Source organism: Typopeltis vanoorti, chromosome 4 (genome assembly GCF_054136105.1).
Source record: "Typopeltis vanoorti isolate ZY-2024b chromosome 4, IOZ_Tvanoo_1.0, whole genome shotgun sequence".
Classification (NCBI taxonomy): domain Eukaryota; kingdom Metazoa; phylum Arthropoda; class Arachnida; order Uropygi; family Thelyphonidae; genus Typopeltis; species Typopeltis vanoorti.
The window spans coordinates 137,633,923-137,652,725 of NC_143552.1; the positions used below are offsets into that span (position 1 = coordinate 137,633,923).

The 18,803-nt window shown below is 35.2% G+C and overlaps 1 protein-coding gene across 2 annotated transcripts; it reads left to right on the forward strand.

The window, feature by feature from the left end:
* The first annotated feature begins 118 nt into the window (after nt 1-118).
* Nucleotides 119-14,439, forward strand: LOC150107705 (transcription factor IIIB 50 kDa subunit-like). 2 transcript variants are annotated; one of them, XM_090391477.1, is made up of 3 exons: nt 119-248; nt 356-450; nt 11,404-14,439. In XM_090391477.1, the coding sequence occupies exon 3, from the start codon at nt 11,407-11,409 to the stop codon at nt 12,568-12,570; it is 1,164 nt and encodes a 387-aa protein (XP_090247603.1). In that variant the 5' UTR covers nt 119-248; nt 356-450; nt 11,404-11,406; the 3' UTR covers nt 12,571-14,439. The 2 variants fall into 2 exon arrangements, with proteins under 2 accessions (XP_090247603.1, XP_090247604.1); XM_090391478.1 differs by lacking the exons at nt 119-248; nt 356-450 and adding an exon at nt 964-1,096.
* Nucleotides 14,440-18,803: the final 4,364 nt, after the last annotated feature.

Consider the following 18,803-nt stretch of genomic DNA (forward strand, 5'->3'; position numbering starts at 1 on the left):
CCCTATAGGGAATAAACGGCGTTAACAGATCCCCCTCCCCCGCCTTTCACTGCAGGATTTGGTATCCGCAACAAGATGCACTGCTAATTTACAATAGGCTCATAACATCTCTTAGGATAAAGTTAATTATTTAATCTGAAATAAACGAAATTTTTGTTTCAGAGAATTAGTAAAAATCTAGTGAAGTGTCAAAAATTCACTACTTGGTGACACATATGAATATGACTTCCGACGTAGTGAAGGGTCAGGTGAGAAAATTTGAATTGGATTAAAGGTTGTTAATTAGTAAAATTAGTAAAAGTAAAGTTAATTATTTAGCTGGTTTTTTTTTTTTACAACGAAATTTTTGTTTCAGAGAATTAATAAAATTAAATCTGGTGACGTATCAACAATTCACTCACTTGGTGACGCATAGAGAATGCGATTTCCGATTTAGTGAAGACTGATCAGGTGAGAACATTCGAATTGCATTATAGGTTGGATAGGCGGTATTCTGATTTTGTTGTGTTTATACTGACTAGCTATTAGAAACTCAACTGGATAACTAATATTATTAATAAAATAGAAAGTTATATTTGTGTAGCATGGTATAGAAATTCAAAATTTTCATAAGTATTATTACTTATGAAAAGTTTGAAAAAAATAAAAAATTAAAAAACGATAAATTTTTTTGGAGCTCAGCTTTTTTTCTTTTTTTGTTAAGATAAGATATCGAACTTTGAAAAATGCATTATTTCTTAGGTATTGATCGATCATGGAATCCTATAGAATTGTCATATCTTTCCTTAACTAATTCACTGACAAGACGCTTGTGACTGTTTCATCACTCTGCGAAGGCAAAATTTAGGCCTCTTGCTAGCCACACTTGTGTTCAAGGAACCCAGCTAAGAGTTTTTTTTTTGCGTTTTGTAATTTTTGCATAATCTTAGAAACCGTGTTCTGGAGATTAAACACCCAGATGAGTTTGACTCCATGAGGTCTTGGGAAATAATAATAACTCCTTCAAGCCACCTCATGCATCCAACAAGCAATACACCGGTGTCATAAAATCATAAAATTCATCCTCACCTGAAAACTCATAACGATTTGTGTCCATGTAAGAATTTAATCCAAAGCCTGTTGGAGTTATTTTTATTATTTATGTATATTACTCCCATGCACAAAAAAAGTACACTAATATTAAGGATTTTTTTTTTTTTATAATTTTTTTAAAAAAAATATTTTTTATTCATTTTTTAAACCTTGTCTGGAAACCCTGTTTCAGAGACCAAACATAGAACTTTTTAAGCCTGAAATAAGTTGGGGCCGTAGCCTCACACTAGGTAATGGACTTTATCATCCACCTGAAAACAATTACAAACATTCATTTCTCTCCAAATGCTGAATCAGTCAATAAGTTGACTTTCACTGTGGTAAACTGTTCCTGTTGGCCCTAAATTGTGGCAAGAGTCAACTGTATTTCAGTACTTAGTATTTTTATGATCAACTATTTATGTAAATAATTTAAACTTATATTCCTACAATATTTTACATTTTGCCACATTTTACTGTATATATTACTGTATATATGACAGAGAAGAGATGAGAAGGAGGGCCATAATTGCAAATGAATCTATCTGCATAAGGATTTATATAAGATGGATGGTTTGCATTTGAATGGATTTGGTGTGCGGAGACTTGAAAAAGTGTTGTTGAATGAAGTGGAAGTGCAGAATCAGGGAAACTAGAGTTATTAAGTGGGGGGGGGGGTAGATATGCAGACTTTAGGGAGGCAGTTGAGTATATGAATATGTATAATAAGCCTGAGCAAGTACGAAGGACAACAAATCAGAATGGGATAGTTAGTATAAGGCATCAAAATAGGGGTGGTTGCATTTCATGTATACTAATGCCAGGAGTATTAGGAACAAGAAGAAAGAATTTTTAGCCTTGGTTGGCTGTTCCAGGCCATAGGTTATTGGCATTAGTGAAACATGGCTTACAGAAATGATATAGCTAGTGGGATTGAATGTGAAGGGTATAGTGTGTTCAGAAGGGACAGGGAGAATAAAAAGGGGGGAGGAGTGTTATCGATGGTAGCTGATGAGTTGCAGCCAAGGAGAATAGAAGTTGAACTGCAGGATAGAGAAAAGAGCACATTTGAGGCTATTTGGTATGAGATTGAGGCTAGCGGAACAAAATCTACAATTGGGTGCTGTAGACCAGGTGATGGAATAGATGGTGGAGATAGTATTCATAAGCAAATAGAAGCAATGAGTGGAAGGAGGGTAATTATTATGGGGAATTTCAACTATGGTAACATTGATTGGAGGGAGGAGAGGACACATGGGAGGAAGGAATTGGATTTTATGCAGTTATTGAGGGATAACTATCTGCGACAGCATGTAATGGAAAATACTAGAGGTCAGAGAGTGCTTGAGCTAGTAATTGCATCTGAGAATTTGGCTGTAATGAATATGACCACGTTGCCACCAATTGGTGAGAGTGATCATAGGGTCTTGACTTGGGAGGTGGCTAAATGTGTGGCATTTTCAATTGACAGGGTATACGTAGAATTACCGGGCTGGTAAGTATGACAAGCTTAGGCGTTTTCTTGGTTCAGTGCCATGGCATGTAAAACTGCAAGGGCTGGATGTTGATAGTGCATGGGAGGTGGTTAAGGAGTGTTTGCAGGAGGCAATGGCTGACTGTATACCTAAAGTCCGAATAGTAAATCAAGTAGGGGTTAAATGGATGAATAACATTATTAAGCTTGAGTTGCAAAAAAAGAAACAACTGTGGAAGGAATTTTAGGAGAAAGGTGACTGCAGGCACATGACTGCTATAAAGTGCAAGCCAGAAGGGTAACGAGTGTGGTAAGAAAAGCAAAAGCAGATTATAAAAGGAAATTAGCCATGCAAGCTAAAGAGAATCCCAAACAGTTCTTTCAGTATGCTGCAAGTAAAAGAAAAACTGTACATGGCAGAATGATTTTAAGGAATGCCGATGGTAGGGAGGTCACTGAATCAGTCGATATAGTGGAATTACTGAGTGAGCACTTTACAAGAATATATTATCCAGGTGGTGACATTGAAGGAATGAAGGAACCATTAGTTTATATGGGAATTGTGGTGAATGAAGTGGAGATGAATAGTCTATTACAAAACCTCAATGTCAATACATCTGTGGGATTGGATGGTATACCAGCTCGTGTCGTACGTGAAGTGGCTAAAGAATTGTTAGTGCCCTTGACCATTTTGTTTAATTTGAGTCTCGGGTGTGGGTTAGTCCCGAGGGGATGGAAAGAGGGGGAAAATAGTTCCACTGCATAAAGGAGGTTCTAAGACTGCTGTTGTAAATTACTGACCGATCAGCATATCAGGAATTGTTGTCAAGGTCTTGGAGAAAATAGTCAAGAAGAGAATACAAGAATGGATAGATGAATATGGGGGACAGCATGGTTTTGTGAAGGGTAGATCATGCCTCAGTAACTTGCTCACATTTTATAGCACAGTGATGGCTGAACTGAATAAGAGTAATGGGTTTACAGTGATCTTACTGAACCTTGCTAAGGCCTTTGACAGGATACCACATGGAATTCTAATCAGTAACTGCAGCATATGAGGATGGATATAGGGTTGGTGAGATGGATAGGAGGGTGGTTGATGGAGAGATATCAGAGAGTGGTTTATTCAGGAGTAGATTCCAAAAGATGGCCTGTGACTAGTCGTGTGCCGCAGAGTTCTGTTCTTGGACCACTACTGTTTAATTGGTTCATTAACGATATAGGAAAGGATCTGAGAGGAGCTGATGATGATGCAAAGTTGGTAGAGCAATAGTGAATGCACAGGATGTCGAAATATTGCAGGATTTGGATAGTTTGGAGGGCTGGGCTAAGGAGAATGGATGTCAATTTAAAAAAAAAAAAAAAATCAGCTAACGTCTTTTTATTCCCATATACGGGGAGTAGGCGAGGCCATTTAGCCCTATCTAACTTGGGGATGTCAATTTAATGTGGCAAAATGTAAGGTTATGCATTTTGGGGTGAAAAGATTAGCAGCAGTATACCACAGTGGTGGAACTGTACTCCAGGAGATTGCCGAGGCCAGGGATTTGGGAGTGTTGGTGGATAGGGAGTTGAAGTTTAGGGGGCACATCACAAAGGTGGCTAAATCAGCTCATCAACAAGCAGAGACAAACAGGTTATTGTTCCTCTGTATTGAGCCTTGATAAGACCCCACCTAGACTACTGTGCCCAAATTTGGGTGGCAGGGTTTCTTCTTGATGGGGGGGGGGGGGAAGTGGAGAGGATCCAGAGACGAGTGACCAAGATGATAGCAAGTCTATGGAATGAACCTTATGAGAACAGGTTGAAGATTTGTGGGTTGCAGAAATTGGTTGATAGGCCAAAAAGGGGTGATATGATTGAGACCTTCAAATTACTGAAGGGTTTCTATAAGATTAATTCAGAAGATATTTTTGAGAATAGGACTGGTGGTGAGAGGACTAGGTGCCATCCATGGAAGCTGGGCAAGAGTATTAGAGCTAGGTTTTTTGCTTGGAGAGTGGTGAATGAGTGCAATAAGCTGCCAGAGTCTGACCATAAATGAGTTCAAGGCGAAGTATGATAGATACTGTGTGAATGTTGAATAGTTGTTCTTGACATGATGTAAGGGCCTCCCTCGATGAGTAAGGATGTTTTTTTTGGAGTTGCCTGTACTAATGATAATGATAATATTGTGGAAAATAAGATCGGCCTTTTTAAAAACTGAACATTCGAAGCTTTCTTATTTTAGTGTACTATTGACATTCAAAAAAATGGAATAAATCTGTTTATTCATTTTCGTGAAAAAATTTGGTCACTATTTCCTAAAAATTAATCTATGGATATTCAAAATTTAATGTTAATATGATAATACTTTCTATCTAAACTGACAACGTATTACTTCTAAAGCATTATGATAAGCACTTATCAACATATAAATTTTTGCAAGAAAAGACAAATGCAAATTCTCTATATTGCTTTTGACATGATTCAAGCCAGCCGATCATTCTTTTTACCATGACAGATAACATTGTCGGTTTTAAGTGAGAAAAATCTATAATCAGTATAATCAGTTGGATTCTTCATGCATGCTACTTAATGTTCTGGTTGGTGATTACAACCACTGAAGTCAACACCACTTTCAGTATTTTTAAGTGAAGATATTATTTCAAAGGCAGATTTAAAGAATTTCAGAAAATTCCATTCCTTTCTTCACTAGTGTTTATTAATTTCATTAAATTCTCCACTAGGTTCTCTTTTATTTCCTCAATATTTTCACTCTCATCTTTTTTTAGAGTCTCAATATTAAATACTTTATCATTATCACTAGTGTTTTTAAACTTCAGAAGACTGCTCTAATTTTCCTTTATCATCTGATGTCTTGTCTGAAGTATTCTAGGCCACACAAGGACACTGTATCATCAACAAAATTACAAGCATGACATTTCAGAAAATCACTTCAAAATATTACTTCTACATTTGAATTCGAGGATAATTGAAGAACTATTAATGGATGACAAATTTTCAAAGGAAAACAAGGAATTGATATAAAAGCATTTATTTGCTTATCAGCCGAAATTTCCAATTCAAATATGTCATTTAGCTTAATTGGATAACTTAAAACTGATATGTCATTTGGAATTAGTTTTAATTTTGTTAAACAAACTATAAGAAATGAGTGGAATATGCACACCTGTGTCTAGTAAGATTTCACAAGGCACATTTTCAATAAATCCTTGTAGAACTGTCAAAGGATTATCTCTATTAGCATAAGGAGCTAATGCTACATCAAACTCTCTTTCAGGGTTTGAGCTGCCTTTAGCTTTACCCATGTCTAATGAGTAGTTCGACATTTCTGTCCTTGCCAATATAACAGAGTAATAATTATTCCAATTTTCCTATATTCTCAGATTTCATACGTTGAAAACAAAGTTTATCCCTAACACAAGTCTTAAGCAAAATTATCAGCTTTATTGCACCGGAAGCATCTTAGAACTTATCTCTTTGGAGATTTTATTCCTGTCAAGACCATTAGATTTGCAAGAGAAAGATTGATTATCTGTAGGATTCTTGGATATTGTTAAATCAGATATCATCTTAAACAAAAGTTCTTGTCATTTCACGGTTGGTCTCTGCTTTCTTTCTATTTCTCCACTAAGAAATGTTTTTAGTTCCTCTATTTTTTCCCAAATCATGCGATTTTAATTTGGACTCTAATTCTAGAATACCTTCATTTAAATTCACAAAATTTTCCTTAGACTATTTCTTTTTCTTAGCACATTTTAATTTTTGAAATTTCCCTTCTCTCACTTTATCTGCATCCGCCGATATGAAATTTCCCTTCTCTCACTTTATCTGCATCCACTGATATGTGTTAGGAGAGAGCCTCCGTAGCTCAGTCGGTATAGATGAAGCCCTTTGGTCAGAAAGATCTGGGTTCAATTCCCATCTATGACGGGAGGAACCTTTATCTCTGCTTTGAATTGAACCCAGATCTTTGGTCAGAAAGATCTGGGTTCAATTCCCATCTATGACGGGAGGAACCTTTATCTGGCCTCTTTTGACTAAAGGTGAGTTAGCTGGTCTCATACGGAGGTAGAGGGTATTTTCACCCAGAAACTCTGTTTTTTTTTGTCCCTCAGAACAGGCAAACCGGCCCCATGAACAGACATGGATTACAGTCATGAATACTTATGACAATATGTGGAAGAGATAGGGTCTTCACCACATGTCATTATGCCCATAGTTAATCATAAGTCACATCATGGTAGTCAACCTCCTAGATAGGAGATGGCACATGAAGGGAATGAATGTGTTAGGAGAATAAGTTTCATTATACTGAAAAGAGTTTGTGGAATGAAATATGTCTTTAAGTCTCTCCTCCTTTTCCTTAACAAGCTGAAAACATTCAAGATTAACCTTTTTTCTTGTAACCTGTTTCTTTCAAATTATCTTCAAGGCCATGCCTAAACTGATATAAAAAAATAATTTAAAAAAAAAAAAAAAACAGTAACCATTCTGTTAAAGATCTGTCTTCAAATGAAACATTAAATTTATGAGCAATGCTCAAAGGTCTGTGGTAATACTCTGCCTATTATCTTGAATATGCTGATGAACTTTCCAAATGTTAGGTCCTAATTCTCCTACACATGAAAATTCAGATATTAGCAACAATATATTGTTGGGTACTGCTAGAGACTAGGAGGGTGCACAGAAAGATGCAAATGCCATGCATTGGCAGATTAAAACAAATGTAGACTGAGTTGGGGACATCGATATAGAGACATTGCAATCCTAGTATCAGGCTTATACATTGATTCTCCAGCATTGTATATACCATATTTGCCGGCGTATAAGACGCACCTGCCTATAAGATGCACCCCTTTTTTGTACACATTTTTTTGGAAAAAAACTTGATCACTGAATATTATAATGAATTTACAGTATTTCAAATAAAAAGTAATAAGTAGGTCTACTTTCAACAAATAACTAATCTAACTCGGAAAGGGTACCCGCCTTTTAATCTTCTTCATCAAAACCCAGAAATTCATCTCCAGAGCTAAATGAAGAGACACTCGAAACCTCTTCTAAATCAGAATCTGAGTCCTCATACAACAAATTGTCCTCTGTACCATCCGGTGCATTACTAATGCCACACTTCTTAAATGATTTAACCACTATCTCAGTTTTCACAGCACAAAAAAGCTTTGACCCACTCACAAACTTTTGAAATGCTAGGCCTCTTCCTTTAGAGAAAATTTAATTGCAAAAATTTATTACCGTTCACAACAACAACAACAACCGCGATAACAGTTGGAAAGTTTAAATGAACAGGAACATAGCTGTGATCGTCGATGACAGCGCATGCACATCCACTAAACTCTACGTAACTAGAATGCTTTCACACACCGCAAGGAAGCAAGAAAGAAATCGTGTAACTCGGAACAGAGAAAATTTCCAGAAATGAAAGTAATAAAAAACTGAGCATTGTTTGAACTTGATCTAAAGTATTTGTAAAGTAAAGTATACGACTAGGTCTTCCTAAAGTTCTATAATTGCAGTCTTATAATATATCTCTCCAGTTTTTCATCTTTGTTACTGAAGTGTGCCTGCATGCACATGTCTAATACAAGTGTATTAATCTCTGATGATGCCAATTTGACTTCGGTGAAATATAGGGAAGCTGTGAGCAAGAGGGTGAGGAGTGGTTTCTTTGCATGGAAGATGGTTGAACTGTGGAATGCATTGCCTGATAGAATGGTGAGAGCGAGAACAGTCAATGAGTTTAAGGAGTGGTTTGATAGACTTTGTGTTTCATAGGAGGGACCTCCTGTGATGAGTCTTGATAGACTTTGTGTTTCCTAGGAGGAACCTTCTGCAATGAGTCTTTTGACTCCATGAAGTCCTGAATAATAATAATAATTTTATTCATTAATAAATACATTAATTTCCTTAAACTATATACAGAGACATAGATTGGAGGAAGGAAAGGGTGCTTGACGAGATTTGTAATCTTGCATGAAAGAATTATATAGTTACTAAGGGATAATTATCTGAGACAGCATGTGATGAAAGGGACTAGAAGTTTGAGAGTGCCAGATCTGGTAATAGCATTAAAAGAAGTATCCATAACCATGGCAGCTGCCCTACCTCTGATTTGGAAAGAGACCATACAGTTTTATTCTGGAAGGTTGCAAAATGTGTGGAATTCTCAGTCATGAAAGTAATGGAACTACAAAGTTAGGAGGCAGTTTGGAGTGGTGCTATGGCTTATGAAGCTACAAGGAAAGAATTTGATGTTGAAAGTTTATTTTTCACTTGGTTAGAATATAATGAATTTAGTTTAATCCTTTATCCAAGTGTGAGCAAACAAAGTTTGCGCCTGAAAGTATCTTCAGGACTGGGGTAAGGTGGTGCAACACCACGCGACTCCTTGCAAAGGTGGAGCAAGCTCTTTTGGATAAAGGATTAAACTAAATTTATTATACAAGGAAAGAATGTTAGCAGTGCATGGAGTGTGATCAGGGGTTGTTTGAAGTAGGCAGTATCAGACTTACCTACCCAGGATCAGGAGGATCAGGGAATAGGTGGATGAGTAACAATAAAAAGTGGTAGCTGAAAAATAACAGTGTAGAGAGAATATAAAGAAAAAGGTGCTCATTTGACAGAAAATTATAATTATAGGAATAGAATGTAAGGAGATGCTGTTTTTTCAGGGAGAAAGGCTAAATTAGATCGATTATTAAAGAAAATTAGATAAGAGGAGACCAAAATAAATTAAACATTTTTTTGCTGTGTAGCAAGTGAGAGGAATAATGATTAAGGAAAGATAACTTTAATCACTGCCCTTGATTGCAGAGAAAATAAAAAAAGAACTGGTTGAGTTGCTGATGTGACAGAGACTGGTGTCAGAATTGAGGTGGATGAACAGGTTCTCAGCATATTGAAAAAAAAAAAAATGTATATGTGAATACAGCAGTGGGACTGGATGGCATGTTGGCCTGTGTGAATATGCAAGAGAACTGGCAATGCCTCTCACAAAATTGTTCAATCTGAGTCTCAGCTCTGGCAACATTCCATGCATGTGGAAAGAGGGTAAGATAATTCTATTATATAAAGGTGGTTCCAAGACAGAAGTAGTAATTTACAGACCCATTAGTATCTTAGGGCTTTTCTAATATGTCCTCCCCTTAAAAAAGGGGAGGACATATTAGAAAAGTTGAAGCTAAAATATATGAATGGGTGAATGGGAATATGAGACTGTGGTGGGAAGCACAGCCTCTAAAAGTGGGTCTTGCCTGTAATAATTTTACTCACATTTTTGAAAATTAAAGAAATTTGCAAAGGAATTGGACAGATTATTGCATGGAAAAATTGGAACAAATGAGGAATGGATATGAAACTGGGCTTCATATCCATTCCCATTTGGATAACTGGTAAGAGAGTAAGTAATATATGGTGGGGTGTAATTTAGGAGAATGAGTCTGACTAGTGGAGTGCCTTAAGGCTCTGTACTAAGGCCAATACTCTTTAATTTATATATTAATGATATAGGGAAAGATTAAACTAGTCAGGGCAATAGTTAATATCCTGCAAATGGTTAAAAGAAATTGGTAGTGTGGGCAAAGAATAAAGGCTGTTAATTTAATTGCAAAATGTAAGGTTATGCACTTTGGCAAGAAAAGATTACATGCTGTGTGTAGCATTGATGCTGGATTGCAGGATATCGATGAGGCTAGGGATTTGAAGTGGACAGAGTTGTTTAGAGGGCATATTTCAAAAGTTGGCAAAATAGCTGAAAGGATTATTTGGTTATTATCCCTCTTATAAGGCTATGATTCATCACCACCTCTTGACCACTGTGTACTAATTTGGTCACCTGGGTGTCTTGGGGTCATCTTCACCACCTCCATCAGGAGGTGGTGAAGATGATCTAGAGCCAAGTGACCTGGCTGGTGAGAGGTCTGTTGAATGCCAACATAACAGATTGAAGGTGTATGGGTTTAAAATTTAGTTGATAAGTGGAAAAGAGGGACAAAAAAACAACTGAAGTTACTAATGGATTTCTATAAAATTGATACAAAATAAAATTTTCAATACATTACAAATAAGAGAGAGAAGTAGGAGTCACCCCTGAAAGTTGTAGTCTGCATATCCTTACTAATCATACTCTTGCACATTTTTTTTTTTTTGCTTGGAGACTGGTGAATGAGTGCAATGGATTGCCACATGTAGTTGTGAGAGCCCTTATAATGAGTGAGTTTAAGAAAAGTTATGATAGGTATTGTATGAATAATGGTTAGTGTGGGTCTCCCACAATGAATCTTCTGACTTCATGGAGATACCATGTATAGTATTATTATTTAGCAGCTGATGCTCTGAAATCTAAAATAAAATAAACTGCCATCCTCATACTAAACATTTTAAAATTATATATAAATATTCAAAAGAAGTATCCTGTGAGTATAGGTTTCAAAGAAAGTTATACTCACAGGATACCTCTTTTGAAAATATCACACTTCTATAAAAACACTCTTCTACCATCATATAAAGTAGCATGCTATAATTTGATTATAATTTTTAGTAATTAAAATTTTAACTAATCATTAAAGGGAAGCATGAAAAAAAAGTGAAGGAATTGTCAGTTGAAAAAGTTTGAAATTCTTTGTTATTTTCCAAAAAGTTTGTTATTTTGGAACTGCAGTGATCTCTCAATTATTTTGAAAGACTAGATAAAGTTTCAATTATTTTGAAGACTAGATAAATAGTCGATCACTGAGTATGCTTAGTGTGTTTAAGGAAAGAGAACAAAATTTACAGTTCATTAATATTTTGCGTTTGTGTCAATAATTTTTTATTTTGTTTTATTTTATTCGCAGATCATGCCAAAGTCTTGTGATGTGTGTGGCAAGGATTCAGTAATAGAAGATTCTAATTCAGGCGTTCATCTTGTATGTAGTAACTGTGGAACAGTTCTAGAGGAAGTTGGCTTTTCATCAGACTGGAAGCTTGAAGGAAGCACTGCAGTCACTAATAATATTGTTAAACTCAGTGCTAATAAACCCCCAAGATCTTTGCAAAATAAAAATTCAGTTCAACAGTCTGAAGGTAATAAAGAGGGATTAAGAAAGCTAAAAGACATAACAGTAAAATTCAACTTGGGTAAAGAAGTTAGTGATGAGATAAAAGAACTTTATTTAAATGTTCTTGAAAATGTTGCTTTCAAATACAAACATACAAATACCAAACATATATTAGCTGGTGGGTGTACATATGTGATTTCAAGACAAAGGAACATTCCTGTTCAAATTTCCCAGCTCTGCAACTTTTTGCAGTGTTCTGGGGCACAATTTAATTCAGTATATAAAAAATTGCGGGCAGTTACTAACGTAGAGATCCCTGCGCCATCATCAATAGAGGATTTGATACCACAGATTGTGCAGAAATTTGATTTTCAAGAAGAAAGATCAGCTGTGGTTCAGAAAACTAAACAAGTTATTCTTCTTGCAAAAGAATGCTGGCTTACAACTGGAAGACCACCAAAAAAAATGGTACTTGCTGCTGCTTATATAGCATGGAAATCTCTAAAACCAGAACGCTGGAAAGAAACATATTCATCCTTTTGTAAAAAGTATGGAATGACAAAAGAAAAGTCATCACCTCAACTGATGGATATGCTGAAGCTTCTGATGAAGTTAGCAGAAGTAATTCCCTGGTTAGAGAAAAGTGAAATAAATGAAAAAAATGTCATAGACCACTTAGATTCTATTTTGACATACTCATGTGCACTTAAAAGAGACAAAGTTATTAAACATAAACAGACAGAGAATGAAGATACTAGTTCTGCACCATTTGAAACAGAAATGTTCAATATATTTAGAAGAAAAAGGACAAAAATATGTGAGCCTAATAATACTAGAGAAGAATGTGAGCTTTTAAATGAAGAAATATGTGATTCAGAAATAGAAAAATATATACGATCACCTTCTGAAATTCTGGCATTGAAAATGTTTCAGGAAGCTTGTGCTAAGAATGCATCCAAGTAAATAGCATTTATTATATTGTAAATAGCTCTGCAAAAGATCTCTACATTGTATATGTAGAGAACTTTTGTCTTTCACTGGATTGTGTTAGTAAAATTATATTAAATAAAGCTCCAAATAATAATATGACTGGTTATCTGTTAATATAGTTAGTAGCAAATTATACTTGACAAGAAATTATATTCTTGTTTAATCCTTTGCCCAAGTGTAAGCAAGCAGTGTGCATAAAGTATCTTCACAACTAGAATACTTGTATATAGAAGCTGTTAACTTTGCATCATTTGCCTCACTATCTCATAATGTACAGAACGCATCCCTTTTGGATGTGTATATTATTATTATTATTATTACCCAAGACCCCATGGAGTCAAAGACTCATCTAGGAGGTCCTTTTTATCAAACACACAGCTCATCATACCGTGCTTTAAGCACACTCAAATTCTCTGCAGACACCACACTCTCAGGCAAGGCATTCCAATCATTCACAACTCTGCATGAAAAAAACCAGCTTCTCACTCCCCTACTCACACCCTCCTTATACAGCTTCCAGGGATGACCTCTGGTTCTCCCCTGATCTCTCACTATTTTCTTTAGGACCTGTCCAGCATTGATCCTATAACAACCCCTTAATAACGTGTAGGTCTCTATCATATCTCGTCTCCTCCTCCTGTCCACCAGACTGCAAGTAGCATTGTCTCAATCTTTCCTCTTACTCAACATTCCAGAGGTCAGAAACTAACTACCTTAGTCAGTCGCCTCTGGATCCTCTCCAACATCTGATGGCCAATTTGGAATACTTATAATTGTTTTAACTTCTGCTGTCATGTGTGCCCCACACGAATCCAACACTAACAAAGATTTTGGGTTGAAAAATGCTATTTTTATCTTTCGCCACATATTCATTGACCAAAATTTCATAACCTTGGAATTTATCCAACTTTTATCATTAACAGTAACAATATCTTTGGAATCACAACTTTTTGGAACAGTCTTTCTTTTGAAAATCACCATCGGTAACAGTGCTACCCAATAATGTGAAAATTGTAAAATTTGTAATTAAAAAAATCGACCACTGCTACTAGCAACACACATGCTTTTAAAGAATTCCTCCATCCTCTGTCTGTACTTCCTAACTCTACCGCTAGTTGGCACATGCGCGTTATCTATACATCAGAAGGAGTGATGAAAATGTTGGGGTGCGCATTATCTATAGAAAAATATGGTATCTCTAGAACAATAAGCTCAACACCAACTTACTGGCTTCCAATTGTTATATTGCTCCCTCTCCATTATGGAGGAATGAATTTTAGAAAGCCCATGGAATAAAATTATTGAGAACTGTGACTTTTAAGTGATTTCCCATACAGCTCTTCAAAGCCTGAAATCTAATGACCTGCTTGGAGAACTGTGCAAATGTTACATGAAGCTTTTCACATCATATTAGAAACTATACTGGCACAAACATACTTCTAACTTACATGTTGCTATTCCTGATCCAGATACCATGCTAAAGTGTTTTGACTTTCCAAGATATTTACAATCTACACTGAACCAATGAAGACAGGACATTGAGAATACAAACAGATGCATCTATAAACGGAACTGGAATCTGACTCTTCATACCGTGACTGTCAATTTAGCCCAGACCATTTACCATATTGTTGGTGACTGCCCTGTGTCTCATTTTCCTGGAACTTATATGGACTTTTTATGTTAACCTAAAGCTTTATTGTGGATTCTGAACCAGAACATTGTTTTCTGTTTTATGTAATAGTTCTGCCTGTTCATTCTCTTATTGCTTTCTATATGTACATCATTTGCTACAAAATGATGAAATTCTTAACCCTCCCAATAAACATCTTAAAATATGTATTATTGTTTATTTAATACTACTGAATGAATTATCTCCCAAAAGGTGGGTTATATGTGACATTCATGAAACCCTTCAATAAATACTACTCTAGTTGTCTGAGAAATGCACTAATACCACTTTTACTCTCACAATAAAAGGCTTTATGCTTCACAAATGTAAATGTTTTATTAAAAATAATAATAGATAAATAAAAACTGAAAGCCTATTTTAACAAAAGCTTTTAATCTTGTTAATGCTTAAATAAGAATGATGTTAAATGAAATTTGATTTGTGCTTGTCAGTAATAAATGAGATTTGCAAAATCTGTAAATCGACATTTGAAAATCAATCAGTAGGCATATCCCATTGCCACTTTTAATGACACCTCATTTACCACCATTTTAAGTATTTGTGTGATTTAATTATATTAACTGTAACAAATTGCATGTTAATTAAAAAATGATAAAATCACATTTACTTGTAGTAAAATAATTATTTCCAAAATATGCCTCATAAAATGACTGTTATAGGGTCTTTTTTCACACAACTAAAGTAGCTATCCACTAAAAACAGACAGCTACTTTAGTTGTGTGAAAAATGTGTACCCAAAGCAGTAATTCGAATCTTATATATATCTTAATGCTTAAATAAGAATGATGTTAAATGAAATTTGATTTGTGCTTGTCAGTAATAAATGAGATTTGCAAAATCTGTAAATCGACATTTGAAAATCAATCAGTAGGCATATCCCATTGCCACTTTTAATGACACCTCATTTACCACCATTTTAAGTATTTGTGTGATTTAATTATATTAACTGTAACAAATTGCATGTTAATTAAAAAATGATAAAATCACATTTACTTGTAGTAAAATAATTATTTCCAAAATATGCCTCATAAAATGACTGTTATAGGGTCTTTTTTCACACAACTAAAGTAGCTATCCACTAAAAACAGACAGCTACTTTAGTTGTGTGAAAAATGTGTACCCAAAGCAGTAATTCGAATCTTATATATATCACTGGGTGAGGCTTCACTCCAGGAGGTGTATAATACTGTATTAAATGACTTTATAATAATATCTAGTAATCTACCATTTATCTGACCTTCTAAAGAGAATCCTTCAACATTTTAAACCATAAGTCAAGTGATCCTTGAAATCGCATTTTCCTGCAACACATGAGTATATTCTGTACTTGTACAGTTAACAGACAGAATTTTATTTCTCCGTCCCCTTAACACTGATTATCACTCTACATATGTAGAAGTATGCTAAATTGCAGTATAACATGAAAGGGACAACAAAAAATAAAATAAATAAAACATTGTCAGTAGAAAAAAGAATGGTACTTTAAAAATAATTTTCTTTTTCTTTTTTTTTTTCATCATCATCATATGTATCAAGGATTTAGGCCTAGTATGGCCTGTTCCGGCCTTAGAAGTCATCGTTTAAGAGGACGTCCTGGTTTTCTTTTTCCTAATGGCTTGTACTTTAAGGCTTGTTTTGGTAATATATTTCTTTTTTTTTTTTTTTTTGAATATCACCCTTGGATGTAATTTAAAGAGAAAAAGAAAAGAAACAAATGGAAGAAATTATACAGTTAATAATGAATAATTACTGAAATTGCATGCGATAGAAAGGACCAGGAGTTTGAAAGCGATGGATCTGGTAATACATTGGAAGTAACATCCATGTGGCCACTCTGATCAGGGAAAGTGACTGTGTAGTTTTCTGCAAGGTTGCTAAACATGTAGAATTATCACTCAGGAAAGGGTTTATTATATCTAGTGGTTAATAATAAAATAGATTTTTACCAATCACCTAACCATTGCAACTGCTTTTGAATTAGTTGACACACACCAGGGTCCAGAGGAGATACACAAGCCAAGCCTTAGTCGCTTGTTCTGTGTCATTTGTATTATGTCATATTACACAGAACATGCAGGCATCAAACTAAATGATTTGGTATCATTTATAGAGTCCCATTACTCGTTGCTTGTTTTTCACATGACAATAGCAGCCTTACCATAAAGGATATGGATACTTCTGGGATGCCTACTGTCTTAGTGCAAGTAATGATCAGTTAGATAAGCAGCAACTTCAGTCACAAATGCCACTAAAAGGCATTTGGAAGGAGTCTGAATCTTGCAAAGAGAAGGAAGAAGCATTAGCAGAATATTGCACAGATTAGCCATCCATCTATACAGTACTGATTCTCAAAATTCTCATGTCGCTGATCTAAAGTTCTGTGAGATAGCCTGCCAGTTGTTTCTAACATTTCTGAACAATGACTGGAGAGAAATGGAGGTAGTCAGAGAAGGGGTGGGAGATATGAAATCTTGTCAGGATGACCTGTTATTGTGTTCTAGCTTGGCACTGTCTACACTTCAGTTTTTTTTTTAAAGAGGTGGTCATTAAAGAGGCATCAAGTGATGACTGAGTTGAAGATGGTGATTGGAGAGGTTAGAAGACTTGATACAGAATTAGCTGATGTAATAAGAGCAGGGGAGAGAGAGAGAGATTGGATGGGATAAGAGGTCAATGGAAGGAAAGAGGAAATTAGAAGCAAGAGAAAGAGAGATGAAGGGAAGATATGAGAGAGATGTAGGTGTGCAAGGAATTAAGTTCTGTGAAGAGTGATATATGGACATTGATTCATGGTATGCAAAATAGAATTTAAGAGGAGTGTTTACGTGGAAAATCAATTGAGACTGTGACTATGGCAATGAAGTGATGTGAGAATGTATATAAGATCATAGCGATAGCTGGTAGAACTGACCTAAAATATACTGTGAATCAGGTAGCGAGAGATCTGAGGTTGTTGGAAATTGTCCAACAATATAGTTAATTTTAAGATAGAAGAAAATTGTATAAGACAGAGATAGGCTGCATTTGAATATGAAAGAATACAGTAGGAAACTAGTACGATGAGGGATTATTACTAAAGCATGACCTCCCTTTTACATATGCTATCCCATAGAGTATCATATTCCTATCCATCCATTCTGTTACTAGTAACGCTAGCATTAGCAGGGAAATTAGAAAAATTCGGGGGGGGGGGGAATTGCAGTCAAGCATAGACAAATGACTGTGATAATAGAAATTAAGCAATGCCGAATGCAGTTTCATAGGTTTCGAATCTGAATCAGGGTAATTAATCACATGTAAAAGTAATTGTGGATCCAAACGGATGTTAAAGTGCATGTATAAGTGAATGCTAGAAGGATCAGAAATAACAGAAGCTTTTGTTCTTCAAAGTTTTGTTATTTAAAAATTATTGGTATCAGTGAGATCTGGTTGATAGAAGATGATATACCGTATTTTTCGCATTATAAGATGCACTGTTGTATTGGATGCATCACATTTTTCGCGTCAAATTTTTGGAAATAAAATATTCTTTGCAGTATAAGATACGAATTATGCATCAAACTTTTCATGTAAATATTAATTTTTTTTATTTAAAATTTTAATACATGTGTTATCTGTTAATTTTCTATGATATTTTCGTTTTTCGTGAATGCATAAATTAGTTTTCTTCATAAAGTTAAAGTACCATGTAGGAGACCCTGTAAAACTGATGAGATTTCTGTGTTGTCAATTTCTGGCCATTTTGCATTAAATTTTCTGCAGAGATTGTGTTTTTTTAGAATTTACTTCCATTATTTGCTGCTCTTGTGTCCTCCAAGTTGGTACCATTTTTTTTTTTTTGTAAGCAGAGGCCCAAAATGCCAATCTGCTGCCCTACTGCCATACTTTTTTGCGTACTCAATCACACTGTGCTTAAATGCAATTGTATAGCTATGTCTATGCTTTGTAAAATCCATGGTTATAAAAAAAAAATTAATATAATGTATTGATTACTAGTTTAAATGCGTGACTGTTAATGACTGTGCAACTATTCAAACTGATCACGCCTTACCGACAAGCGATGATGCACCATAACTGCACATACATAAAAAATATTTTGTATAAGACGCATCCTAATTTTCAGATATTTAGGTACAAAAAAAGCATGTCATATAAGGCAAAATATACGGTACTTATATACAGATAGGATGTAAGGGATATTGTATTTTCAGAGAAGATACAAGTAATATACTGACAGAACTTCAAAACAAAAATAGAAGTTAAGGAGGACTTTTAGATCTGAGGAAGATGGTTTGTTCAAGGCTATCTGGTGCAAGATAGAAGCCAACATGACAAAATACATTGTTGGTTACTTGCTATAGACCACTTTCTGTGGTCTATAGCAAGTGATGTGATGTTTGGCATCCACAGAAAGATGTGGATGCCATGCATCAGCAGATGAACATGAGTCCAAACTGAATTGGGGATATAGATCAGGAGGATTAAAAGGTGCATGGCAAGATGGAAATTGAAG